Source organism: Lepidochelys kempii, chromosome 9 (assembly GCF_965140285.1).
Source record: "Lepidochelys kempii isolate rLepKem1 chromosome 9, rLepKem1.hap1, whole genome shotgun sequence".
NCBI classification, from domain to species: Eukaryota; Metazoa; Chordata; order Testudines; family Cheloniidae; genus Lepidochelys; species Lepidochelys kempii.
The window spans coordinates 81206767-81234239 of NC_136388.1; the positions used below are offsets into that span (position 1 = coordinate 81206767).

General features: G+C 44.8%; 1 protein-coding gene across 2 annotated transcripts in view; it reads left to right on the plus strand.

Moving 5' to 3' along the window:
* Window positions 1-3094: 3094 nt before the first annotated feature.
* The window catches only part of LOC140917713 (vascular endothelial growth factor receptor kdr-like), a 182627-nt gene continuing 158248 nt past the window's right edge, over window positions 3095-27473 (plus strand). For both annotated transcript variants that reach the window (XM_073361074.2, XM_073361075.2), the window contains exon 1: window positions 3095-4021. In XM_073361074.2, the coding sequence (XP_073217175.1) occupies window positions 3958-4021 (64 nt within the window). In that variant the 5' untranslated portion in view covers window positions 3095-3957. The remainder of the gene's footprint in view (window positions 4022-27473) is intronic.

A 27473-nucleotide genomic window follows, 5' to 3' on the forward strand; every position in this document is an offset into this window, starting at 1 on the left:
AGAAAAATAAAGAATTCAAAATAAAATCATCCCCAGGGTAATTTGGACAAATGTTGGCATTCAGCTTTTGGAAATATAGATAAAGATACATTTGAAGCATCTGAAGGACAAGAATTTTATTTTACTGCAGCTGGCTAATAACGTCACTCAATCCCCAAATTGTGCACACACCCCCAAACTCTCATATTGCTAATTGTTTGACTGAACACTTCAGGAATGGCACATTCACTACCCAGTTCTTATCTATTGCTGTTTGGGTTGGTCGTCAGACAGAGCTTTCTGAAAATCAGAATCCATGTGGGAAACTGATTTTGACCTACAGTCTACTCCTAAACAATGGGAAAGAGGTTCTGGATTATGAGTTTAAAATTAGCACCAGGCTAGCAAAGGTACAGTGCATGCATAAATAAGATAGTTTGTAAAATCTGTTGGGCTCTGAAGAGCTTGGAAAGATATATCTTGTAAATATTATTGGAGGTGCAACCAATCTAGAAGGAATGTGATTAAATTTGGCATATTATAGATATGCCCCCAACATTTGTGATTATGAGGCCAAAATATTAGATACTGCAAATTTTAACTGGAAATGTTATTTCCCCTGAAATGCACAATTAATCCTACATGACTGTTCTTTACTATTATCCACTATTATGAGATTTAAAAGTAACTCTCCACAGCTGACTGAAATGCAGAAGGAATTTCTATCCCAGACCATCAGTTCAGAATTGGTACACTGATTTGGATGAGGATGTATACTCTGAAGTTCTGAAGTTAATTTATAAAATACAAAAGGGAGAGGTACATTCCTTGTATTGTATTAGAAGTGACTTGGCTATTAATATTCGTATCAACCCGATAACCTCTTGTGGTACTGAGAACACTGTATCCTAATTGTACATCATGCATTATTGTAGGAAATGATTCTCTGGACTCAGACATTCAGCATTATTACACTTTATTGTAGAGTTTGTGTGTATAGCTTTCATGGATCATGTTTCTGATCAACTGATGTTTGGTCACCTCTCTTGCAAGTTAAAATCTGTAATTGTATGTTCAGCTGTATTAATCTCTTGCTCTGATGTGACTGTATTTCAGTATTGGGTGTATATATTTGTTACATGCATCAAAAGTTAAAAACAAGATTTTTATGTATCAAAAAATGGGCACAGAGAATGTGTCCAAAGTTCAGCTTCACTAAAATCCAGGTTATCAGATTCCCTCCTAGATTCCAGTTCACAGGGTATTTTTCACTTCCTCTTCTGAAGATTAATTGAATGAGCATGAGACTGGAATGCAAGAACATTTTCATTTGAATCCCAGCTTTGCCACTGGTTTGCTGTGTGGCCTAGGACAAATCATTTAGCTTGTGTCTCATTTTCTCCATAAATAAAACAGGAATAATAATCTACCTGTCCCCCATCAGCATAAGATCTGAGCCCCATAATACTGATCTGCCTCACAAGGGAGCTGGGAAGATTCATGTTATTGTAGAGCTTTGGAGATGTAAAGTGATGTATAACTTAGGTATATTATTGTTGCTGGGTAGTGTTGATAGCACAGAATGGCTCCCCATTGAGATCTGAGCCATGGGTGCATTTCCATGCTGAGTGGGTGATCCCCCTGCATACAGATTATAAAATCCTTTTAGGATCCGAGCTCTAAGCTATAGGTAAGTTATTAATTTATTATACTAACAACAGCTGGGCAAACCACTGGCATTTAACATTCATTCTTGTGAAAAGTCTGGACTTAGGCTGAACTGCCCACATCCTCTTCCTTGGAAGATCAGCAGCATCTGGAAGAGGAGTGTCCAACTCTGGGCAGGAATGGAAGGGTACAGTGACTGTATCCATTTTCCAGGGTTCTCACAGCTCCTGGTCTGGGAGTGCTGCTCTCCCATGCTAAGGGCTTGGCATAGTCAGAGCAAAGGCATGAGGACATGCCAGCAAGCTCAGCTGTGTGGGTGGCATTGTCTACACCCAAATACCTGGAAATATGCTTAGATACCAGGCAGTGGTTGGAGCTATCTCAAAACCTAAGACAGGTCAGATAGAGATATTCACATAATAGACTTTTTTTTAAAAGTGAGTTTGCTTTATTTCATTTTGGATGAAAACATTCCTAAATATCTCTACAAACTGAGGGGCAATCTGCCTTGCTGCACCAGCATCCCAATGATTTCTGATACGATAGGGGTGCCAAAACTTGTAAGTTAAAGCAAACCCTGCTCTTTTTCCAGTGCTCTGTTTGCATCAACTCTTTATTCTTGCCACTCTTTGCTCAAACCATCCCACAGGCTTGTGTGTGTGTGTTTGTGTGTACACACATAGACACGAGCCTTTACACACACACACCAGTAAATGGCCTGCATCCCTCAATATCAAAAATGTGAATTTTAAGTGATTTTAAAGCTGCACTCTGGTAAAATACCACTTACATTCCAAAAGGACTTGATCAAACTGACATCAGGAAACCAACTTCTGTTAAATCCGTGTATTCTGCTCAGGTCGCTTGGCGGATAGGAGGGAAAGAAACACCAAAAGCCGATATCCTGAGCACCTGCCTTACTTCCCAGGTTGTTCCAACACCTTCACAGGCAGAAAACTGGGGCAAGGTTTCTTTCCTCGCCCACTCTCTTGTGTGTTTCATTTTGCTTGTCAGCGTCTCTGGCGCTCACCAGGGAGCTCAGCAACAACTGCACCTCTTGGGGTACAGAGCCCCCAAGCCCAGGCCCAGACCCATGCGGTGGAAAGGAGTCCAGGGGCACATGGAGGAGCTGCCTCGACCAGCCTCTGCCCCCCACTCCCCTCGTTCGACTGGAGCCTGAGCTTGCTGCCACCTGCCTGCCCTGCCCACCTGTGAGCGAGATAGGCGAGAACCAGCGCAAGGGGTGGCGCGGGTGGGGGGTGAGGGTGGGGGTTTGAAATCCCAGCTGATTTTGCCTTATCTCAGGCAGCAGCAGCCCTGGGAGCCTTAGCACTGGAAAAGTGACAGCGAGCGAGCGAAACACCCCCCGGCTGCGCTGCTGACGTCTCTCCTTCCTCTTCTTCTTTCCCTATAAAAAATCCCAGGCTCACATCAAACATCCCAGCAAAAGCAGATCAGACTGGGAGGGGTGGGGGAGAGAGAGAGAGAAATACCTAAACTGTGATCTGCCCCGGCACAAACCCCACTCCTCGCAAGAAGCCGAACCGCTCGCCTGCTCCTGGGCTTGTGATTCCCCCAGCAGCATGTAGCAGAGATCCCGTGGGCTCGTGTCCGCTGCAACAGCTGCTGGGACGCAGGCGTTTTTGTTTTGTTATTCCCCACCCCCCACCCCCCCAGTCTCGCAAGCCTGAGAAAGTTTAAAGGCTTCTTCCTCCAGATCCCTGCAGCACCTGCACCCCCCTGGATAAACAGCCCTCAGCGGAGGCTCTGGGTGACAAGACACCTTAAACAGAACCCAGCCCAAGGGAGGAGAGAAAACTCAGAAGCCGCAGAAGAAACTTTGTACCCAAACTTTTTGTTGCTGCTACTTTGCTTTGTTAACCCCTTTGGTCAGTTGTATAACATCTGCTCTTCTCACTGATCTCTCTACTTTTCATCCGATTTAGAAAAAAGAAAAAGAAAAACCCCCAAAACAAACAAACAAACAAAAAAACCCAGATCATCCTATGAGTTGGGGGGGGGGGAACCAAGGAATAAAGTTATTCTGAGGAAAAAAAAAACATTTGGCCGTCAAGAAGAGAGCGAGGCAAACAAAATCTGTAGCAAAGGGGGGAAGCCGTGAATGGAAAGCGCAGTTTCACTGGCATCAACAAGTGAGAACGGCTGGACGCCTTGTTCTTTCCCCCTCCCCGCCCTTACCCAGCCTGGAGGCTTTGAAACTTGGTGCTGGAAAGAAATTGACCCTATTGACAGATCTCCCTCCTTGCACGTTTATAAAGGCTACAATCCTAATTCACATCTGCACCAGACATGACTCCAAAGCCCTGCACCGCCCTGGCTGTTTCTATGCTTCACGGACTGCTTTGGCTACAAGGTAAGAGAAGTTTACACGTGGTTTTTTTTTTCAATCTCTCTTCTGTCACTCACTCTCCTTTGATTTCACAGTGCGTTTTTGCTCCGACCACTTTCTCTCCTGGCTTGGCTCGCTCGGGTGTGGTATCCAGGTTGGAACTGATTCTCTCCCTCCCCCCTTCCCAGCAAGCCACCTTGTTTGCCAAAGCGGGTCATATTACAGGGACCAGTTCCAAACAAGCCACTCCTGGATGCGGCGAGCTGATTTAAAGAAAGAATAATGATAAACCCCTGGGTGGGATGGAGAGGAACGACTTCCGCCGTGGGTGTGGGTCTTGGCTGGTGCCCCTGTCCAATATGGTTCTAGCTCCGGGTTTTCTTGCCTGGCCCAGCACCTTGCCCACAGGGGGCCAAAGGCAACACTTGGGCTGGCTGAACTTTCCGCGTATTTATTTTTTTCTCCTGCTATACGCAGGCATGCACCTGAGTACACTAACCTCCTAGCGCCATGGGCTCCTGCGCGTTACGTGGGGGCATCTGGAATCACCCGACATGAAGCAACAAAGCAAGCAAACTCTGTTTAAGCTCTGGGGACCTGTGAGAGGGGAAATTTGCAGTCCGGCTCGGTCCTTGGGGCGGGGGTGGGGGAGCCTGAATTGTCACAGAGTTCAATTTGGTTTCCTTTATGGATGCAACTCTGTCAACTATGTAGTTGTTTTAATTGCCTGGGATTTTCTCTCCTGGATATGCGTTCAGTTACTTTCTCGGGGCTTGGACATCGCAAGGAGTCAAGTGCCTTGAGGGCGCAGATCTGGGGAGCTGCCGCTAGATGGCGCTTGCCGCTGCCAGTCGGAATCCCTGGCCTCGGTGGGGACTTCCCTGGTTGAAGTTGAGAGGAAGAATGGCTTTGAGGTGGGTTTTCAGGAGAGCAGCGTGAGTGCTATGGGAGAACTCACCTGGGGAGCAGACAAGCTCTTCCTTTGTATTTTAGAGAAGGAAAGCAAGCTTGGAAAGCGTGCACTGCTCTAAAGTCTACCTGTTCCTGGTTCCCTAGCAGATGATCCACTTGCTCTCCCCCACCCATCCCAGGGCTTTGACCCTCAGATTCCTGTGGGGAAGTGAAGGCTCCATTCTCTGTCCATGACTCACATTCTTCTCCAGTTTGGCACTTACTCAGCACTAACTGTTCCCAGGCGCCCACCAGAAGAACCTTCTTTTTAGCCGTAGCTGAACTTTCTCAGAGAGGCCCTGAATTCTTAGTACTTTACTTTGAGCAACTAACAAGCTTTGCTCTTAATCACCTCCCTGTCCTTGCCCTGGGCTTTCTTCTGGAAGACCCCCACCCACATTGCAGATGTGATACATCCAGTGAAATCCCACACAGTAATGCCTAATTAATTCAGCGGCCAATGGGCCAGTGAGGAATTGGCTCTGGAATTTCCTGTAATAAGTTTACAAGGGCTCCCTCACTAGATATCAGCTCTCTTACCAACAGCAATGGGAGCTCAGGTTTGAATACTTCAAAGGGGTCAGTGCTTCATTAAAATATTTGGAAATAGAGAAAGATGTATCTTCAGGAAAATGTCCTTGAAGTCTGCTGCATTTGAAGGACTCCCTCCCCCCAATTCTTCCCCTCCCCCAGCTAACACTTCTGATCCCCTGGCCTTGAGGCTTCAACAATTAGTTAAAATAGCAATTTGTGGGGCTTAGTATCTTTCTCCTCTATGGGAACATTTCAAGTTGTATTTGATCATCTGAAACCCCCTGAAGAAGATGAGGCTTCAAAAGCTGAGGCTATAGCATATATTTGAGCCCTCTGTTGTGCATGGGGCAAGTTGAATCCATGAAATCACTTCCTTCATGGGGAACAGAATAATTCAGGGGTGCAATTCTTAAGGTCCATACGTAAAGAAGTTGCGTGAGCAATCTTCTTCACTCTAGATTGTATCACCCCTTCCTCTACACCTGGTTGTGCATCAATGCTGTGTTCTCCTTCTAAATGTGTGTCTGGAGTTACTCCTGATTTATGCTAGTGCAAGAGAATAATTGGGCTAATGAGATTTAGAAGAGCTTTTCCATGTGCCATGTGGTCTTCCATTATTTCATTAATCATGAGGATTTCACTGGATTACCATGCTACTTATTCATGGCACCTCAGATGGTATACAGGAGATGTGGAATTTCTCCTGCCAGTAGTGTTCCATAGTGTTCCTTGACCCATGGGTATATTTCAAAACACCAGACTATTGGTTCTTTAGTCTCCTTATGGTCAGTATCAAGTGTGTCTCTAGGCTCTTGGGGTACGGTTAATTTCCACCAACAATAATCAATAACCAGCCTTATCAGGAAGACAGATCTGCTGAGGCACCATAGCACCGTAAACTACCAGAGCTTCATTACTAGAATCCACATATTTGGTTTGGTTTATTCAGAGACTTATAAAACACTCCCTCACAGTGCCTCTGGGAGTATGTACCAACATTTTAAACACTTGCTAGCAAGGGTCAGCCCAGAAACTCAGAAACGAGCTCCATATATTCCTCACAAATATACCTGGAGTAAACATGAGCTTTACATCTTGCCTTAAAGGGCCAGTTTGAGCTCTTCTGACCAGCAGAGGAACTGGATTCCATAGGCAAGAGTCATGAATACCCTGCCACCAGCCACCGGTAGTAGAAGTTCCCTAGCTGACCTCAGTTATTGTTAGAGCATGTGGGGAAATAGGTGATTCCATAACTGATTGGCCTTTATACATCAGTAGCAACATTTTGAATTGCACCTGGAAGCAAATAGGAAGTTTGTGCAGTCCTCAGAGAATTGCTGTAATGCACTCCCTCTGGCTGACACTGCAAGTACACAGCCAGCTGTATTCTCCACTAACAGTGACTTTTGAATGGTCTTCAGAGCTTGTCCATATAGGGCATAAGACAGCAGTGCAGCCTGAAGGTTACAAAGGCAAGTATTACCATGGCAATTTCTGTATCAGAGAGAATTGGTAACAAGTACCTGGCCAAGCACAGGTGGGAAAACGCATTTCTGGCCACCAGTTTTTGCTGGGAATCCAGGAGCACACTCATATTGCAACTGTTACCGAAAAGGGTGGGTGTACTCCCACAGAAATGGGCCAGGGACAGCTATCACCCAGTGCACCCTCTCATAGACTCCTTATCTGGTAGTCTTACCCCTACTGTATTTAGCAAGAGCTTCATCCAGATCACTTTCATCCATGCCCCTTCAGAGCCAGGCACAGAGAAGGGAGAAAGAGAGAATGCGTTATCTATATCTGACAATAAACAGGGGCAGAGCTGTGTGTCATAGAATCATAGGGTTAGAAGGGACCGTAAAGTTCATCTAGTCTAATCCCCTGCCAAGATGCAGGAGTTGTTGTGTCTAAACCATCCAGGACAAATGGCTATCCAGCCTCCTTTTGAAAATCTCCAGTGAAGGAGCTTCCATGACTTCCCACAGCAGTTTGTTCCATTGTTTTACTGTTCTTACAGTTTGGAAGGTTTGCCTGAGCTTTAATCTAAATCTGCTATGCTGTAGTTTGAACCCATTGCCTCTTGTCCTGCCCTTTGTGGCAAGACAGAACAACTTTTCTCCATCTTTTTTATGGCAGCTGTTCAAGTATTTGAAGACTGCCATCATGTCCTCCCCTTAATCTCTTTTCCAAACTAAACATACCCAGTTCCTTCAGCCTTTGCTCATATGGCCTGCATTCCATCCCTATGATCATCTTTGTTGCTCGCCTCTCGGTCCTTTCCAGTTTCTCTACATCCTTTCTATACAGCGGTGACCAAAACTGGACACAGTACTCCAGCTGAGGGCTAACCAGCACTGAGGAGAGTGGTACTAACACCTCCCATGACTTGCATGATATGCCTCTGATAATGCAACTCTAAATTGCATTTGCTTTTTTTCCAGCAGTACTGCATTGTTGATTCATGTTGAGGCTGTGATCCACCATAACTCCCAGATCCTTCTCAGCAGTGTTGCTGCCAAACCAGTTAGCCTCCTCCTCTGTTTGGGACAGACACCAAGGGAAAGGATATTTTCTTAGCTAATACCCCAGCCACAGTAGAGGACTTCAAGTACTCTGTTGCAGCTAATTAGTATTGGTTTGAGATGACTGCCACCATCGCTCTGCCAATCAGCCTCATGTCACAGGTCTGGAGTGACATGACCTGTGTAGATGGCACACAGGGAATCCAAGAACATTTAGGAGTCACTGTATTGATGGTTGAGGACAAAAGTTATATCTTATTAGACCATTGATAGGTTGTATTTTCCCTTAAGGAAATCTGAAACCTAATCATACCCATGGATCAGCAACAGGTCCTGCACCCTGACCATAGCAAAGCTGAGATTTGATTTCAAATCAGAAGAGGTAATAGGCAGACCATTGCTCATCCCAGCAATCACCAGCCCCATTCCAAAAAGCTTAGCTCCGAAATATGTAGATGTACTGAAATCATCTAGAATAGTGCCATGCTTGTCATGGCATTTCCTCCTTCTTTGACATTGTTGCATATTTTAGTTCTGATTCCTCTTAGCACAAGGTTGAAATGGTTCTGTTTGACTCTTACTGCATTTACAGTCTTTATTCTCTAAATAGAAGGGCTGGTGGAAATTTTTGGCAAAAAAGGTGGGGTTTTTTTCCTGGTTGAAAAGCGATTTGTTTGGGTGTGTGGTGTTTGTTGTTGCTGTTGTTCCTGGTCAAAAAGTGGTTTTGGTTGGTTTGTTTGTTTTCAAAAACTTTTTTTTTCCCAAGAAATAGCTGACATTGACAAATTTGTCATTTTGCATGAAAAACTTAATGCTTTTTTTGTTTTTTTAATCCTGATATTTTTTATCAAAAATGGTTTTCAGTAAGCCAAAAATCCCAGTAACCTTTTTCAATAACATTTTCCAGTGGTTTTGAGAACCATACTAAAATAAAATCATGAAAACTTTCAAAAAAAATGAAAAGTGGATCTATTTTGAACTTTTTGACATAAAAACACCTTTAATATTTCAAATATTTTTGTGAAAATAGGTTTTGATTTTTCAGCCAGACCTACAAATAGTATATTACTACTATTGATGGTTTGTCATTCGTCTCCTGTACATTTCTAAGACAACACACCTCAGTACTAGGAAACCATCCCAATCATCATGCTTCAGAGCATAAATGATCACTGGCTGGGGTCAGGAAGAAAGTTAGCCCCATGGGAAAATATTGCAATATTGTGGTCATGTTTTTGCCTTTCTAAGAAGAATCCATCATTGGTCTCTGTTGGGGACAGGATACTGGACTAAATAGACCATTGCTCACTTTTTATAAAAGCAAGTCTTATGTCCCACTGCTAATGTGATTTTCTAAATATCTGCTGCACTGTGGAAAAATGTTATAAACTGTACAGAACTCTTTTTAAAAACTAGTGTTATACTAATTTTCCTGTCTAAAACTGCCAGATTCAAAACTAAGCAGAAAAAATTTTACACTAATTAACATAAGAACATAAGACTGGCCATACTGGGTCAGACCAAAGGTCCATCCAGCCCAGTATTCTGTCTGCCGACAGTGGCCAATACCAGGTGCCCCAGAGGGAGTGAACCTAACAGGTAAAGATCGAGTGATTTCTCTCCTGCCATCCATCTACACACTCTGACAAACAGAGGCTAGGGACACCATTCCTTACCCATCCTGGCTAATAGCCATTAATGAACTTAATCTCCATGAATTTATCTAGTTCTCTTTTAAACCCTGTTACAGTCCTAGCCTTCACAACCTCCTCAGGCAAGGAGTTCCACAGGTTGACTGTGCGCTGAGTGAAGAAGAACTTCCTTTTATTTGTTTTAAACCTGCTGCCCATTAATTTCATTTGGTGGCCCCTAGTTCTTATATTATGGGAACAAGTAAATAACTTTTCCTTATTCACTTTCTCCACACCACTCATGACTTTATATACCTCTATCATATTCCCCCTTAATCTCCTCTTTTCCAAGCTGAAAAGTCCTAGCCTCTTTAATCTCTCCTCATATGGGACCCATTCCAAACCCCTAATCATTTTAGTTGCCCTTTTCTGAACCTTTTCTAACACCAGCATATCTTTTTTGAGATGAGGAGACCACATTTGTACACAGTATTCAAGATGTGGGCGTGCCATGGATTTATATAAGGGCAATAAGATTATTCTCCGTCTTATTCTCTATCCCTTTTTTAATGATTCCTAACATCCTGTTCACTTCTTTGACTGCCACTGCGCACTGCACTTACGTTCTTATGTTCTTATGCTGTATGCACACATTGAATTGAAATAGAATGTCTTATGCTTCTGTTGCATTTTCATCCAAAATACTTCATAAACTGTATACAACAGGGGTCACTTTCTCCACCACTGAAATGCAGGTGGAATGGGGAAGCTGTTTTCAGCTCACCTTGTAAAACTCCAGGGGGAATTTCAGATAGGTAGATTCTAACTGTCCAGACGAGAGTTTGGCCAGGACATTGAGGCTAACCCCCGTGTAGTTGCATAATTCATTTAATATTTTCTACCTTTTCCTGGGGTGCTCCACCTTTTTTTCCTCCTCTGCACTGGCTAGACTTCCCCATTATTGAGACTGAAATGGGACTTGCAAATGGCAGTAATTAAAGGACATTTTGGTTATCCCAGTAGCCCGGGGAGCAAAATAGATCACAGCCCCCTAACATTTTCCTTCACAGCTCTTCTCAGGTGCCTGACAGAATATTAAGCCTTTCTAAAGCTGATAAGGCATTCTTGCTCTGATGTACCTCATGACATGGGAAAGAAATAGGGCAGAGAGCCTAGCTCTGTATTCAGCCACTCTGGCCAGCAAGATAGGTTGTTTAAATAAGTGGAGATCCTGGTGTAAAAGTTTATACAGGTCACTGGAATAAATGGTCTCTCATCTGACTGGGCTAGACGCTTATTTTTTATTTTATTTTTTGTACGGCAACACAGAAAACAGCAGAACCTGCCAAAATCAACCAGTGCAGATTATTATCTGGAAATGTCATTTAATATAAATAGAGGGTTGACGTTTACCATGGGAGCAATGCTGCACCAGGAGAAAGCTTAGGACTGCAAGGCAATATTAGAGCAAACCACATGGAGATGTTTTTTGTATGACAGATGGACTCTTAAAAATGCATCCAGGCCCATTGTTCCTCAAATGAGGAAAAGGAGGAAGGCTGGTAGGATAGAGGCTAGGAGGAGAACATCTGAGGTGAAATGTAAACCGTCTGTACGTTGAAGGTACACAATGGTCATTGCCCAAGCATGGTGGAGCATATGCAAAAATAACATCCCACCTTTCAGTAGATGGATGTGGCAGGTAAAGAGCCAGTGACCTTCAGGAAAAAGCAGCGTGGGGGTTTGGCCTGAGCTGGAAGGACACTCAAGATGGGTGGAGTCACAGATTCTGCCCCAGGGCAGCAAAGGGGGTTGAGTGGCCATGATTACACTGGAGGGGAACTTCCTCTTCTACATCTGCCAAAGCACCCACAGCTGCAGAAACTGGCCATGTCATGGAGCTTTTGGGGGCTCCATGCCACAGACGCAGCTAGGGCCAGGATTGGGCCCATTAATTGTACTGGGAATAATTAGTGTTGGGCTCACAGTAGAAGTGAGCCAAAATGTGGCTAGGTCTATAAGGCTAGACTTAACCTTCAGGCTCAGCCCTGAGTAAAAGGCAGTGCGCAGCTGCACTATGCCAGGAGTGGTCTGGGAAACCCCTTAGGGTGTCACAATTCTTCCCCTGTTGCTGTCTTGCTCTGGCTTCTGCAAAGAGCAGCATTTAATTTTCCTCTTGCACCTGGCCAGTGAGGTGGGGGTGGGACCAGATCCAGGCTTCACCCTCAACCCACCCCTCTGCAACTTCTCTGTGTTGGTGGGGGTTTAATCTAGGGCTGCCCTCTGCACCAGACGAGATCCAAGGTCCAGGTAGCTGAGCAAGAGCTGGGGGAGAGGGGTGTTGCTGCTTAGCTTGGCACATGCCAGCCCACGGGCTTTGCACATGGGTAGGTAGCTGGTGGCATCTTGTTTTAATATTATGCAGATTTTTAATTAAGTTTTCAACTTGACCCCATGGTAGTGCAAAGAGCACACCTGACTGCCTCTGACTGGGTGAGGCTGATCTAACATCTCTGTGCTGGGGATACAGCTCACTTAGAACCATCAAAGAGAATAAAAGCAGAACTGAATTGTGCAAATGATTATCATTGGGCTCATCATATGACCTGATCCAATCTGCTTTATCAGCATTGAAACAAACTTCTATTTGATAGTGATGATGCTTTGCATTCATATGTACTCTTCATGAGTCTGATTCTCCAAACAGACACCAAAGCCCTTGTGGTTCTATACCATGAAAGCTTCCAGCACTGTGAAGGAATTAGTAAACTTAGTGGGCTGGTGAAGTCACTGGAGTTACACTGATATAAAACCACTGTGAGAAAGAACTGAATCAAGCCCTGTATTTTCAAAGCACTATGCAAATTTTTACTAACTAATCCACTGATCTAAGCAGGTTGACCTATTGCTCCGTGAGAATGTTGCCATTTTTTTAACAGGATAACTCAAAGCTACACACTCTGATTGAGTGTTTAGGGGGCAGTGAATAGAAACAGTTTTGAGAGGCACTGAAGTGCCCTCACCTTCAAGTCCTTTGATTAGTCTGCCCTTTAAGTACCTACTTTGTTGCTCTCACTACGTCCTGTTCTCCGTTCCCTCTGCCAAAGCATCACCCAATCTACTCTCAGGTCTCAGGATTCCGAAAATTGTTACATTTTGAAAGTCGTAGAGGAATTTCTGAGCCCTGCTGCGAGTGGAGGTCTGCACAATTTCTCTTCCTTGTGCCCAAATTAAGTTTGCTTCTTCCCTTTTAAGTTGGGACTAGTGCAGAGATTTGGCAAGCCAATGTGGGATTGCCTGTGGTTTGCAGTTTAATCTCTTTAGCTTTCTGCAGTCGGATGCAGTAAGTCTTCATACCGTGCTGAACTTTATGAGATGTGACTTCTGCAAGCTTCCCTAATATGTGTAATCACAAAGGGATTCACAACTGGCCAACGGTGTGCTCTGAGCCGATGCAGAGGGCCTTTGTTGTGGTTCTAAAGTAGTAGTTTTTAGCACTGTGAAAGAATTCTTGAAGTTACTGGGCAAGAAGAAAACCACATTGTCTAATCTGTTAAGTGATAAAGGGCCAAACAAGTCAGTTTCCCATTATGCCCTAGAGGGAATGGCAAAAGCATATGGTCCCAAAGATTTCAAAATTTAGCCAAAAACTGGACTCAGACCAGTATGTAAAGGAAATGTATGGACTTTCCTTCTATTTTCAGATCACATGCCTTCGTCTTTTGCATTTCCACATAGGTTTCCTTAGATCTTCCTGTGTTTTTCTTAACTGTGGGAAAGAGATTGCCAAGGAAGTGCAGAAGGGAGCTTGCAGGCTGTCTGGAATTGTTCTTCATTTGAGGGTCAAGGAAGCTTGATCCTGTTATTATCTGTTCATTTTTTTAACCTTCATGAATCCAAAACACCTCAGTCAAAATGTTAGCTTCCTTGGGGTTGGAGGTTAGGAAATTTCACCCAGTGGGTCAAATTCTGCCTCATGGTTACACTGGTGTAAATTTTGCATAGGAGCCCTGTCTCCAATGGAGTTTCTTTGGATTTACACCAGTCTAATTGTAAGCAGAATTTGGCAGCACATATTTCTCACAGAGGTCTCCCAAAAGAAGACAGTTGCTGTTTAAGGGGCCAACCCTATATGGTGGTTTAGCACCCTCAGTTCCCACTGATGGCAACTAATGCTGGGCGCACAACTGGAAAATGCTGACAATAAATGGAAACCAGATTTTCTAGCTTTTACCACATTGCAGGGCCCTAGTCTAACTTATCAAAACTAGTGTTGCAACAACCAGATTTATCCCCCATCCGCAGAAGGACACAATCAGTAATTGTGGCTATACAGCAGAAACAGGCTTGCCACTGCAAAGTTCTGATCCAGATCCCAAATTCCCTCAGTCTTTAGAAACTGAGATTTAGTTTTGGCCCTTTATAGACAGAGGAGTCATCTGTGGTGATACGTCTGAATCTGAACTTCCCAGACATTTGGAAGTGGTGGGATCTGGGGCGGTGATCCAGGCCCATCTCCAATATACAGAAATGTACCGTGTTTATTCTCCAGTGGCTATAAAAAGATCTTTTTTCCATGCTTCATCACACGGTGCTCTGCCTGCTTGAAACTGCCTCCTGATGGGCCGGTAATATATGCCCAGGCTGTAGTATTTGGAATGCTTTCTAGCTGCAGTCCTAATTACAGTGCTTCTTCATAGAGGAAATGCTTGTTGCAAGACAGTAGTGTGTGCCTGTGTTTACAGAGAGGAAAATAAAGCCTTGTGGATGGTAACTAGCAAACCACAAGGTCTCTGTCTTTCCTTACAGAAAAATAAATCCCCCATATGCACAATATTCTGCAATCTCTAGGCCTATGTCACTAGCCCACCCTGCCTTGTGTGGCAGTAACCCACTCTCTCCACTGTCACAGCTCTCTTGGAATTGCATGTCACCCATGAAGGCTCTCTCTCCATGAATCCACCTTACGAAGAAGGGTGCAGACGGCATATAGTCATCTGAACCAAAAATCCTGCACCACTTTGTGATACACAAGTTTTCAGATCACCCCGAGTGCTGTGGGCCAGAGTCCCTTCTCCCTTGCACTCGTGTAATTCCAGTGGGACAGATTCTGCTCTCCATCACCAAGACATAAATCCAGGCCTTTGCTTTCAGTGACAGTACTCCAGGTGAGAGGAGAATCGACCTCTGCATTGCTGCATTGTACTATGTGTCTGGTTCGATTACAATATTCGTGCAGCAGGGACAGTTAGCCAAATTCATCACTGACATAAATGCAGCACCACTGAACTTGGCCTTGTATCTTTCTGGTTGTTTTCTGAAGCGCCTAACAAACGCTACTGACAATAGTATCTCTCTCCACCAAAGCATTAGATAAAAATAAAAGAAGCTGGTAATAAATACTGTTGAGTGTGTAGACTGAAAACCACCGGCCCAGTCCAGCTGTCTTGACACGAGTTCTCCCTCTGAAACCAATGGGACTACTTAGGTGAGCAAAGATGAATCACCTAAGTAAAGGTTGCAGGAGGAGTCTAACAGTTTGAACAAACCTTTCTGACTCAGGATGGGCAAATTTAGTTTGGGTTTAATAACAGCTGAGATGGTTGTTAGCTCCAAATTCTAATGAACTGATTCTTAGTTATTATTTGCATTACTGTAGTGCAAAGAAGCGCTGAAGTCAGTTAACTACCTTAAAACATCATGAAATGCCCGAACTGCCTTTTTTCAGCCATAACTGGAAGGTCCAAAGCAGCACAAGCGATTTCATCGAGGTACTTCTGGGCCTGCTGAAGCCAGTACCTGAAGTTTCCCTGAGAGACAGCCTGAGCTGGCCTGCCAGCTAGAACAAGGAGGATAAAGCCTCCATGCCGAACTTCTGAACCTTGTGCTCAGCTGCTCATTCTAACATATGGGGAAGGAACATGATTTGAAAAATTGCTCCCTGCGCTTTCCAAAGACTGAGATTTTCATTTGATTCAGTTTCTTGGGCTGCCTGTGTTGAACGACTGAGATTTCCAAAGAAGCAACTCACTCTATCGTGTAATTGCACTTTTGTGCAGGTGGAGACGAGATTGGTCCATCTTTAAGCCCCATTGCCATATCTTGGAGGGAGTATAGGGAGCGCTTTTTTCCAATGCCTGTCATGAATAATCAGATGAAATAATAATATAACGTGGGGTGAGGACACGACACTTTATCGAGAGCTAGCTATAGATGTACACAGAGCAAGGAAGTTAAAAATGGCTTCAGCTGCACAAGGCCGCAGGAGAGAACAAAACAGCAAATTTGGCCAGGCTAGAAGATTCTTCTGCTATTACAATGAAAAGATGATTCAAGTGACTGTAACCAATGATGTCACCCAGAGACCCTTTCAACCACAGGTTAAGCTATTACACAGTGAGAGGCAGAGAGAGCCATCTACCTTCCCACCACTCCACATTTTTCCTTTACAAATGGATGGCATCGATGTTGTTTTTATTTCATTGTCATACATTGGGCTAAATTCTGCTCTCAGATATACAGTGGTGTAAAACCACAGTAGCTTGGCTGAACACCATGGAGTGACTCTGGATTTGCTCTAATGTAACAAAAGCAGGGTTGTTGGTTTTTTTTAAAATTACAATTTATTTGATGTTTCCAGGAATAATATAGGTAAGATGGGAGAACTTCTTCAGTCAAAGCACTGACGCTTCTTAGTAGGGCTCTAAACTATGGGGTTTTTTTTATCATGTTGGCAAATCCTGTGTTGCTTATGTAACATACTTGTAAAGTGTGTCATGTCCTCCTCATGTGACTAGTCCACATAGAGGATAACAGCCTGCTACTGTTACTAGTTAATGGAGTTGCTTCTTTAACTCACATCTGTTTTGGTGCTGAAGATCCCACGCCCAGGTTTTACGCAGTCCTTACTCAGGCAAACTTCCCATTGAGTAGGGGCTGAGTAACAGCTAAGGCAGGTCTTTGGGATTTGGCCCTGTAATAATGTCCAGAGAGATTCACTAAACTCCCAGAGTCCTACTTCAGCATGCACTGGGGCTTGGTATAGAGATTCCTAGGGGTAGTGTCTCCTTTGGCTATCTCAAATTGATTAGCCCATTCTGCTTGGAAAGAGTGCCACATTTTCATCACACTTCATCATCGCAGCCTAATGACAACTTTCCAACATGTAATGATACCACAGGTCTCTGGGAACTGAGAGGCTAATTACCAAGAAGTTGCTAATGACTACATTTACAGTTTAATTGCTTGATCCACTGCTATTGCAGACTCTGATTTTGTCTACTGAAGAGACAAACTGGACCTTAGGGTTTATTTGTTTATGTTTTTGGAATTTCTCTTGGCATTCTGGGCTGCACTGATATGCAGGCTGTTTTCTGACTGTTTTCACACCAAGGCAAATTAATACAGTCAGCACCACACTCTAGCCCATTGTGGTTTTGTAAGTTTCATACACACATAAAATGTAGCTTACCCCTCCAAAACAACTTTGTGTGTAATGAAAGAGAAGTAGAGGTCAAAGGGATGGACTCATTCTCAGGAAGGGGAGAGTCCCCAGCAAGAAGCATGCAGGAACCAAAGTGTGGAGAGAAGAGGGAGCTCACAAGAATCTATCAAGTCTTTTTTTTTTTTGCACCCCTTTTGGATCCAGACAGTGTTGTAAACCGATGTTCTCATCACCAGTCACTATCATTAGACGAGAGAGACGGAGGATGTGTTCAAAGCCATCTCACTCCTCTTTCTCCTTACTCTATGGGAGCATTAGATTATCTACTGATCCACTCTGTTCCACACATTCCTTTAGTTAGGGCGACCTAGAGGAATAGGATAGCTTACTTAGTGACTCATGTCCTTTGACGTGAGCCAAGTAAGATTCTGTTAGGAAGCCTTTGATCAAACAAAACAGTGTGTTTTCAAGCAGTAATAATAAAGTGTGATTTTAATACCATGGATCTTGAAATGTAGCTGCTTGAACTATTTTTACTCCACGGTCAGGTACCTATGTTTAATAAATGAGATGAAGAGGATGGATCGTACTTTGTCTCCTGCTGGGGGCTGTCGTTAATTCTTATTGGAGTTGTTTGTGCAAAGTATTTATTATTACTATTAGCCATAAGTACTGGCCTTTCTCTTCCCAGTTGTACTCTCCAACATGTCAGAAGAAGCCATTGCCCCAGCTAGACTTACAGTCATAGAGGTTAAAGCAAGAAGTGACCACTAGATCAACTAGTGTGGCCTCCTATATATCACAGGTCACCAACACCAGCCAGCAGGCTAAACCTAAACTTGTCTTAGGGTATGTCTACACTACAAAATTAGGTCGATATTATAGTAGTCGATTTTTAGAAATCCATTTTATACAGTCGATTGCGTATGTCCACACTAAGCGCATTAAGTCGGCGGAGTGCGTCCTCACTACTGTAGCTAGCATCGACTTACAGAGCAGTGCACTGTGGGTAGCTATCCCACAGTTCCCGCAGTCTCCGCCACTAACTGGAATTCTGGGTTAAGCTCCCAATGCCCGATGGCACAAAAACATTGTTGTGGGTGGTTTGGGGTATATGTCATCAGTCGCCCCCTCCCTCCATGAAAGCAATGGCAGACAATCGTTTCGTGCCCTTTTTCCACACAGACACCATACCACGGCTTGCAGCCCGCTCAGCTCACCGACACCACCGCTGTTGTGTCCTGGGTGCTGCTGGCAGCAGACGGTGCAGTATGTCTGCTAACCATCATCATCCATCGCTTCCGCTGCAACTCTGCTCTGCCGCTATTGTCTCAATAGCGAATTTCTCCATGTTTTCTGTCATGGGCTCCTGGGTACGTGTGTTCTTCCTCGGGAAATGTGTGCAGTGCTAACCGTCATCCTCCACCGCTTCCGCTGCAACTCTGCTCTCCTGCTCTCATGAATCCACCTCACAGATTGTCTCATCGTTCTCTATAAATATCTATTCTCATGGTATCCGTCTTTAGCCACCGCTTCAACTCTGCTCTCCTGCAGATGCCATACCACAGCAAGCATGGAGCCTGCTCAGATCACCGTGGCAGTTATGAGCATTGTAAACACCTTGCGCATTATCCTGCAGTATGTGCAGAACCAGAACCTGCAAAAGCAGGTGAGGAGGTGACGGCAGCGTGGTGACAAGAGTGATGAGGACATGGACACAGACTTCTCTCAAAGCACGGGCCCTGGCAATTTGGACATCCTGGTGGCAATGGGGCAGGCTCATGCCGTGGAATGCCGATTCTGGGCCCAGGAAACAAGCACAGACTGGTGGGACTGTATAGCGTTGCAGGTCTGGGATGATTCCCAGTGGCTGCGAAACTTTCACATGTGTAAGAGCACTTTCATGGAACTTTGTGACTTGCTTTCCCCTGCCCTGAAGTGGAAGAATACCAAGATGAGAGCAGCCCTCACAGTTCACAAGCGAGTGGCGATAGCCCTCTGGAAGCTTGCAACGTCAGACAGCTACGGGTCAGTTGGGAATCAATTTGGAGTGGGCAAATCTAATGTGGGGGCTGCTGTGATCCAAGTAGCCAACACAATCACTTAGCTGCTGCTATCAAGGGTAGTGACTCTGGGAAATGTGTAGGTCATAGTAGATGGCTTTACTGCAATGGGATTCCCTAACTGTGGTGGGACGATAGATGGAACGCATATCCCTACCTTGGGACTGGACTACCTTGGCAGCCAGTACATAAACCACAAGCGGTACTTTTCAATGGTGCTGCAAGTACTGGTGGATCACAAGGGACATTTCACCGACATCAATGTGGGATGGCCAGGAAAGGTACATGACGCTCGCATCTTCAAGAACCCTGGTCTGTTTGAACAGCTGCAGAAAGGGTCTTACTTCCCAGACCAGAAAATAACTGTTGGGGATGTTGAAATGCCTATAGTTATCCTTGGGGACCCAGCCTACCCCTTAATGCCATGGCTCATGAAGCCATACACAGGCACCCTGGACAGTAGTAAGGAGCTGTTCAAGTATAGGCTGAGCAAGTGCAGAATGGTGGTAGAATGTGCATTTGGACATTTAAAAGCGCGCTGGCACAGTTTACTGACTCGGTTAGACCTCAGCGAAACCAATATTATGATTGTTATTGCTGCTTGCTGTGTTCTCCACAATATCTGTGAGAGTAAGAGGGAGACATTTATGGTGGGGTGGGAGGTTGAGACAAATTGCCTGGCCACTGATTACACGCAGCCAGACACCAGAGTGATTAGAAGAGCACAGCAGAGTGAGCTGCACGTCAGAGAAGCTTTGAAAACCAGTTTCATGACTGTCCAGGCTATGGTGTGACAGTTCTGTTTGTTTCTCCTTGATGAAAACCCGCCCCCTTGGTTGACTTTACTTCCCTGTAAGCCAACCACCCTCCCCGCTTCGATTACCACTTGCGGAGGCAATAAAGTCATTGTTGTTCAAAATTAGGCATTATTTATTAATTCATCACACAAATAGGGGTATAACTGCCAAGGTAGCCCAGGAGGGGTGGGGGAGGAGGGAAGCACCGGGTGGGATGGTGGATGAGGGGAGGAAGGAAGGACAAGGCCACACTGCACTTCAAAACTTATTGAAGGCCAGCTTTCTGTTGCTTGGGCAGTCCTCTGGGGTGGAGTGGTTGGGTGCCCAGAGCACCCCTCCCCCCGCTTTCTTGGGCATCTGGGTGAGGAGGCTATGGAACTTGGGGAGGAGGGAGGGTGGTTACACAGGGGCTGTAATGGCGTTCTGTGGTCCTGCTGCCTTTCCTGCAGCTCCACCAGACACCGGAGCGTATCAGTTTGATCCCCCAGTAGCCTCAGCATTGAACCCTGCTTCCTCTCATCACGCTGCTGCCACCTCTCATCTTGCTCTTCCTTCCTGTCCTCACATTCTTTTCTGCTTTCTTGGACTCTGACATTGTTTACCTCCATGCATTCTGCTGAGCTCTTTCAGTGCGGGAGTACTGCATGAGCTCAGAGTACATTTCATAGCGAGTGTGGTTTTTTCACCTTCTTATCTGTGCTAACCTCTGTGATGGAGATGATAGGGGGGAGTGTTGAAACATTTGCAGCTGTGGGAGGGAAAAAAGGGAGAGTAGTAATTAAAAAGACACATTTTAGAGAACAATGGGTAGACTCTTTCATGGTGAACCAAGCTGTTAACATTACATAGCACATGTGCTTTCGGTACAAGCTTGCATTTTGCCTCTTATATTGAGGGCCTACCGGGTTGGTGTGAGAGATCACACATGCAGGGGAGGGCAACAGAATTCGGCTTGCAGGCAGCCATGGTAAGCCACAGTCTTTTGGCTTCTTCAACCTTCATAACATGTGGGAATGGTTTCAAACAGCAACGCCCTCCTTTCCCATACCAAGCACCCTCTGGGTTGGCCATTTAAAAGGAGGGACTGTACTGGCCGCGAATGCATCCCAAGTCTTCAGAGCAAATTAATCATTAAACACGCTTGCTTTTAAACCATGTATTATATTTACAAAGGTACACTCACCAGAGGTGCCTTCTCTGGCTTCATGGTCCGGGAGCCCACCTTGGGAGGGTTGGAAGGGTATTGGCTCCTGGGTGATAAACGGTTCCTGGCTGTCAGGGACAATGGTTTCTCCACTTGCCTGCTGTGTGCTATCATCCTCCTCCTCAATTTCCTCATCCCCAAAATCTTCATTCCTGTTGCATGAGACTCCTCCCTTGCACGTGTCCACGGACAGGGGTGGGGGGCGTAGTAGGGGGCGCTCCCTAGAATTGCATGCAGCTCATCACAGAAGCGGCATGTCTGGGGCTCTGACCTGGAGTGGCCATTTGCCTCTTTGGTTTTTTGGTAGGCTTGCCTGAGTTCCTTAATTTTCATGCAGCACTGCTGCGGGTCCCTGTTGTAGCCTCTGTCCATCACGCCCTTGGAAATTTTGGCAAATATATTTGCATTTTGTCTTTTGGAACGGAGTTCTGATAGCACGGATTCATCTCCCCATACAGCAATCAGATCCCGTACCTCCTGTTTGGTCCATGCTGGAGCTCTTTTGCAATTCTGGGACTGCATGGTCACCTGTGCTGATGAGCTTGCCACTCTGACCAAACAGGAAATGAAATTCAAAAGTTTCTGAGGCTTTTCCCGTGTACCTCTCTAGTGCATCTGAGTTGAAAGTGCTGTCCAGAGCGGCCACAATGGAGCACTCTGGGATAGCTCCCGGAGGCCAATACCGTTGAATTGCGTCTGCCCTACCCCAAATTCGACCTGGCAATGTTGATTTCAGCACTAATCCCCTCATCGGGGAGGAGTAGAGAAATTGATTTTAAGAGCCCTTTAAGTCGATAAAAATGGCTTTGTCATGTGGACGGGTGCAGGGTTAAATCGATCTAATGGTGCTAAATTTGATCTAAACTTGTAGTGTAGACCAGGGCTAATGCAACACAGCCAGACAGAAAGAGGGGCTGGGATATCCCAACTAGCCTTTCAGTGCAGGGTAATACCCTTTGGAGAGAGAATCTCCCTTTATAGGCCCAAGAAAGTGTGCCATCTTGTTGTTGTTGTTGCTTTAAACATCCCTCATGCCTGAGTCCAGAAGGCTCGGAACTCTTGGAGAGTTTCTGCTGGGAGAATGCAGCAAGAGAAAAGAGGGTCTTTTGTCTGGCTATAATCAGGCCTGCTGACAGCAATTCCGGGCCTCAGGGCAGAACAGTCACTGGGCGCTCTTCCAGCATGGCCAGGGCTTCCATATGCCCGCCTGGCTACCTTCACCATGGCTGGTACCACCTCACTCATGCCTAGGGCCCCTGGGCAATTGCCCCTTTCCCCCCACCCCAACCCTGGTCAGTGGGCCTGGCTATAATCCAGAGTTTTCAGTTGCAATAATGGTTCTGTGCTACTGAGAAAACTTGGGGCAAAAGGCTGGAAATGTCACGCTCTGATTGGGTCTGGTGGAAAAACTCAAAATGAGCTGGTTTGGATTTGTATGTGGAAATGTTTGCATAGTGCCAGCCCAAATCCAGGTGCATTTTCAGTGCAGGGCATTGCTCTGCACATTCCTCTCCACTGCATCACACTTTCAACATGCTTTAAAAAATCCCCTTCTTTTTGACATTAGACATTGATTTGCTGTCTCTTTGTTAAGCAACACAGGTTTGACACTGATGGGAGAGATTATACCTATCTATCATGTTGGTGTCTGAGCTACCCACTTGAATTGGGAATTCTGGTCCAAAGATATTCATCTCAAGGCAGTTTAAACTGATAAACTGCCATTTAACTGGCATGGAAGCCCACAGGTTATTTCTTATTGTTTTACTGTTTGCCTGAGACTAGATTATAGCACCCCCTATGGGTCAGGTTTACAGCTACTTCTACCCCAAGAGAATCTAGAAACCAGTTTTAAATCTTTCTTTCAGCAGCAGGTGGCCTACTGCTTGGGAAATGATGTACAATGAGGACCGATCATTGTTGGAGAAATGATTGACTAGAATTACCTAAACAAGTCAGAAAAATGAGGCATACAGTTAAGAGCATGAAACTCTTATCAATGTAGATCAAATCTATCCATTAATAGAACTGTCTAGTGGAGAAGTTCAATAATCTGAAAGACACGTCATGGAGATGTGCTGTAGTAACTAGTAACTATGCCACTGCAATTCTGCAAAGCATCCACCAGGTGCTATTCTGCTTTGTAAAGAAGTATTTCTGCTGCCCAGATACACAGCTCTGAGGGAGAGTGGAGAGAGGAACATATATGTAGATGGAAAGGCCACTGTCATCTCTGCATCTCCTAGGCTAGCTGATAGGGGACAAAGCATTGGTCAACCCCTCTCTCTACCAAGTGTCATGAGCCATGGAGCCAGTCCCATACAGTGCACAGCATGGACCCTATCAGAACAGAGTGCCAGCCTTTGTCCTGAGTAAAGGGCCAGATATGGTCCTCAGTCCATAGTCCAGTGAGCGATGCTCTGCACTAGGAAAATCCAGAGGGATCAAAGGTAGGGGCATGTGGCTCCTACTACAGGCTTAGGGAGTCTCTGGAGCTGCCGCTTACACATGCTCTTGGTGAAAGGAGATTAGTGGGCATACTCCTCCCCAGATACTCGAGATGTGACACACACACAATTCCATGTGGTGGAACTGGCCAATCCACTCCTGGCTGTGCTGTACCTAACGTGCTAGTAATGATCTCCATGTCAGTGATATAGAAATAGAGATAGAATCAGAGAGGGGAGAGTGGTACTGGTAATCTTCCATTCCCACCTATAAAGCAAACCTTGCTCATAAACCAAGCCCACCCACCTGAAATGCCAAAATGAGATAACTCACTGTGGCGTGTGCAGATCTTCATAATATGATTGTTCCTCTCCTTTCTTGCATGCTATGATCTGCAGTGAAATAGTTGACAATGTCATCATTAAAAGCATCAGCATTAGGGTTTATTGTGATAACTAAAGCAGTTATTGCTTTCCAGAGCTGTTGTTTCAGGCTTCCTGTGTAAGCCACACCCACTCAGTATGGATTTGTCCCCAACCAGTGGTGACTGGCCACAGGTAGAGGTTGGTGAGCCTGGTACAACATGGTTTACAGCTTTGCCTTTTAGGTCAGGCAGTAGAGCCTTATGTGTTTAGATCCAGAAGTCCAAGGTTCAGTCTCGGAAGCTGACGACCCAACAAAGGGCACCATGTAACACCTGCAAGCTTGGGTAGGCACCATGCTATTAGTTTTCTTTGCAATAATAAACCCTGGAGACTTTTTATTTTAAATGTAAGCTGAGATTTTGCAACACAAGGTAGCATTTTTCCAGAAAAAAAAATCAGACTGCTGATCATTGTGAGTAAATTGAAAACAACCCCTGTGCTTTCTAGATTTACTATATATCTGTGTACATTTACAAGAAGCAGCAAACAGTGAACATCAGTACAGTCTAAAATGTCTCTTGTTTACACTGGTTATACGTGATTCCTTGAGTGCAAATGGAAATTATTTGTAGTTCTCAGTGAAATGGGAAAGGCAAGTTGAAATATTAATACAAATATTAATGTTAATTAAATATGAATAAAAATAAATAAAACTTTCAAAAGAGATCAGATAGGCTAAGAATGGCCATACTGGGCCAGACCAACGGTCCATCTATCCCAGTATCCTGTCTTCCGACAGTGGCCAATGCCAGGTGCTTCAAAGGGAAGGAACAGAACAGGGTACTTATTGATGGATCCATCTCCTGTCAACCATCTGGCCTTCAGAGGCTTAGTAAAACCCAAAGTGTGGGGTTGCATCCCTGACCATCTTGACTGGTAGCCATTGATGGATCTATCCTCCATGAACTTATCTCATTCTTTTTTGAACCCAGTTATAGTTTTGACCTTCAAAAAAATTCCCTGGCAACAAGTTCCACAGGTTGACTGTGTGTTGTGTGAAAAAGTACTTCCTTATGTTTGTTTTAAACCTGCTGCCTCTTAATTTCACTGCGTGACCCCTGGGTTGTGTATTATTTGAATGGGGTCAATAACACGTCTTTATTCACTTTCTCCGCGCCAGTCATGATTTCATAGACCTCGATCCTGTCCCCCTTTATTCGTCTCTTTTCCAACCTGAACAGTCCCAGTCTTTTTCATCTCTTCTCATACAGAAGCTGGTCCATCCCCCTGATCATTGTTGTGGCCCTTCTCTGCACCTTTTCCAATTCTAATACATCTTTTTGCAATGGGGTGACCAGAGCTGCACGCAGTATTCAAGGTGTGGGCGTACCATGGCTTTATACAGTGGCATTATGATAGTTCCTGTCTTTTTATCTGTCCCTTTCCTAATGGTTCCTAATATTCTGTTGGCTTTTTTGACTGCTGCTGCACATTGAGTGGATGTTTCCAGAGAACTATTCACAATGACTCCAAGATCTCTTTCTTGAGTGGCAACAGGTAATTGAGACCCCATCGTTTTGTATGTGTTGTTGGGATTGTGTTTTCCAGTGAGCATTACTTTGCATTTATCGACATTGAACAGCTAGGCTAACAGATGTAAATTGTAGGTTCAGTGTCACGGAGTATTTTTTAAAGTGACAAAAATAGATTTTATGATTTTTTTTAAAAAACCTGCATAGTCTGAAGAAGCTTTGGAAAACAAGAAGATCTTGACTGCTGGATTGCAAGCCACGGGGGAATAGCATTCTCGGGAAAGAATGTGCTGAATGTAACTGGTCCCTTATGTGTGCTAGGATGCTGCATGCCTGCCCACTCCAAAGCATAACAACAATACTGCTTTGCATGTTGTGGATTAAACCTAACAATTTTCCCGTGGGATAGGTTCAGTGTCTCTCATGGCAGAGGAGAGACAGGACTAGGCTGCAATGAATATAAAGAGGGATCTTTATTGAGGTTTCTGGACACAGGCAAACTTTGTGGCTCTCTCTGGTTCTTTAACATAGTCAGTGCTGCCTAGTGTCACCACATAGGGAGTCCTTAAATTCGCGCATAGACTGAGAAGCCATGAAAGAGCTGCTGCGTTTACAGCACTAGGTCCATTTTACAGATGAGGAAATGGAGGCACAGAAGTGAAGGCCCAAAAGTGGCCTGTTATTTTTGTTTTACATTTTTTGTGGTGACTCAAGTCTTGGGTGCCCTGTTTGAGACATCCTAAATCACTAGCCACTTTCAAAAACATTGTCCTAAGCAACAGACTTGCCTGCGGCTAGAAGGGAAGTCACAGAAGAGGTAGTAGAATGCAGAAATTCTTGCCTCCCTAAGGACCATCCTCTTACCTCCCTAAGGACCTTCCTTCCTATCTTAGCACTAACCTCGGGTTCTGCTGGGGACCAGGACTCACCTTGATCGTGCTGTGCTGGGGTGTAGTAGAGGCTATTGAGTGGAATGCTTCTATCTGCGAAGTATATGACAAGAGAATTGACAGGCAATTTAGTGAAGAGTTCTTGGTGTGTCAGCTGAGGTCAGGTAACCGGGGTTGAACAGATGTCCTTGAGAGTAGGTGGTAATGCTGGGTTTTGAAAGGCTCCTTTTTCTTTTTGGTCAGTATTGTTCTAATTTAAATAGTAGGAAGAGAGCTAACGCTAAAGCCACAGCATTCTCCTGTGAGCCTACTCACTATTAATCATCCCAAGAGGAAACCGAGCACTCCTTCGACTAATTTTATTATATACAAACTAATTAGTCACTGATGTTCTGGAATTGGATGGTGCAGTTGCTTGAGGCATTAGCTTTACACCTTTGGGAACATGGGTCAAAATCTGGCTTGGTCCTTCGCAGCTGAAGTGAGTTTGATGTGCTCAGACTAGCCCCTTGCTGGACATATTGCTTGACAAGGAGCCTCTGTTCAAGAGAGGCCCACAATAGAAGAGGTTGGCCAGGATGGAGGTGCATTGCAGAACATCATGGTGTGAGTGGAAGGGTCAGGAGCGGAAGAGCAGAGGCTGCTGCATATCAGGATTGAAGTGCACTGGTGAAACTATATGAGGGAAGTTAGCACAGTGCCTGGCCAGAGCTAGCGCCGGTAGAGGGGAAGGACAGTCCAGTGGTTAGGGCATTAGCCAAAGTCTTGAGAAACCTGGCTTCCATTCCCTGCTCTGCTGCAGACTCCCTGTGTGATCTACATTAAAGTTATATACATTAAAGGATATACATTAAAGATTGTGAAGTGCTCTGATCTTACAGGGACTGGGGAAATCACAGGACCTTAACTAGTTCCTCACTTCCATCACCAGCTTAAAAAAAAGTCATTAAGTTATTAAGTTTATCCTGATGTGTAAGAAATCAGCATCTCTTCAGTCCTCTGAATAGGCTGGAACATGCCTTGGTTTTGACCATTGCTCTTTTGCACCTAGTATGTTGTGCCACAGGAGACTTTGAATAGAAATGAAGCCAAGCA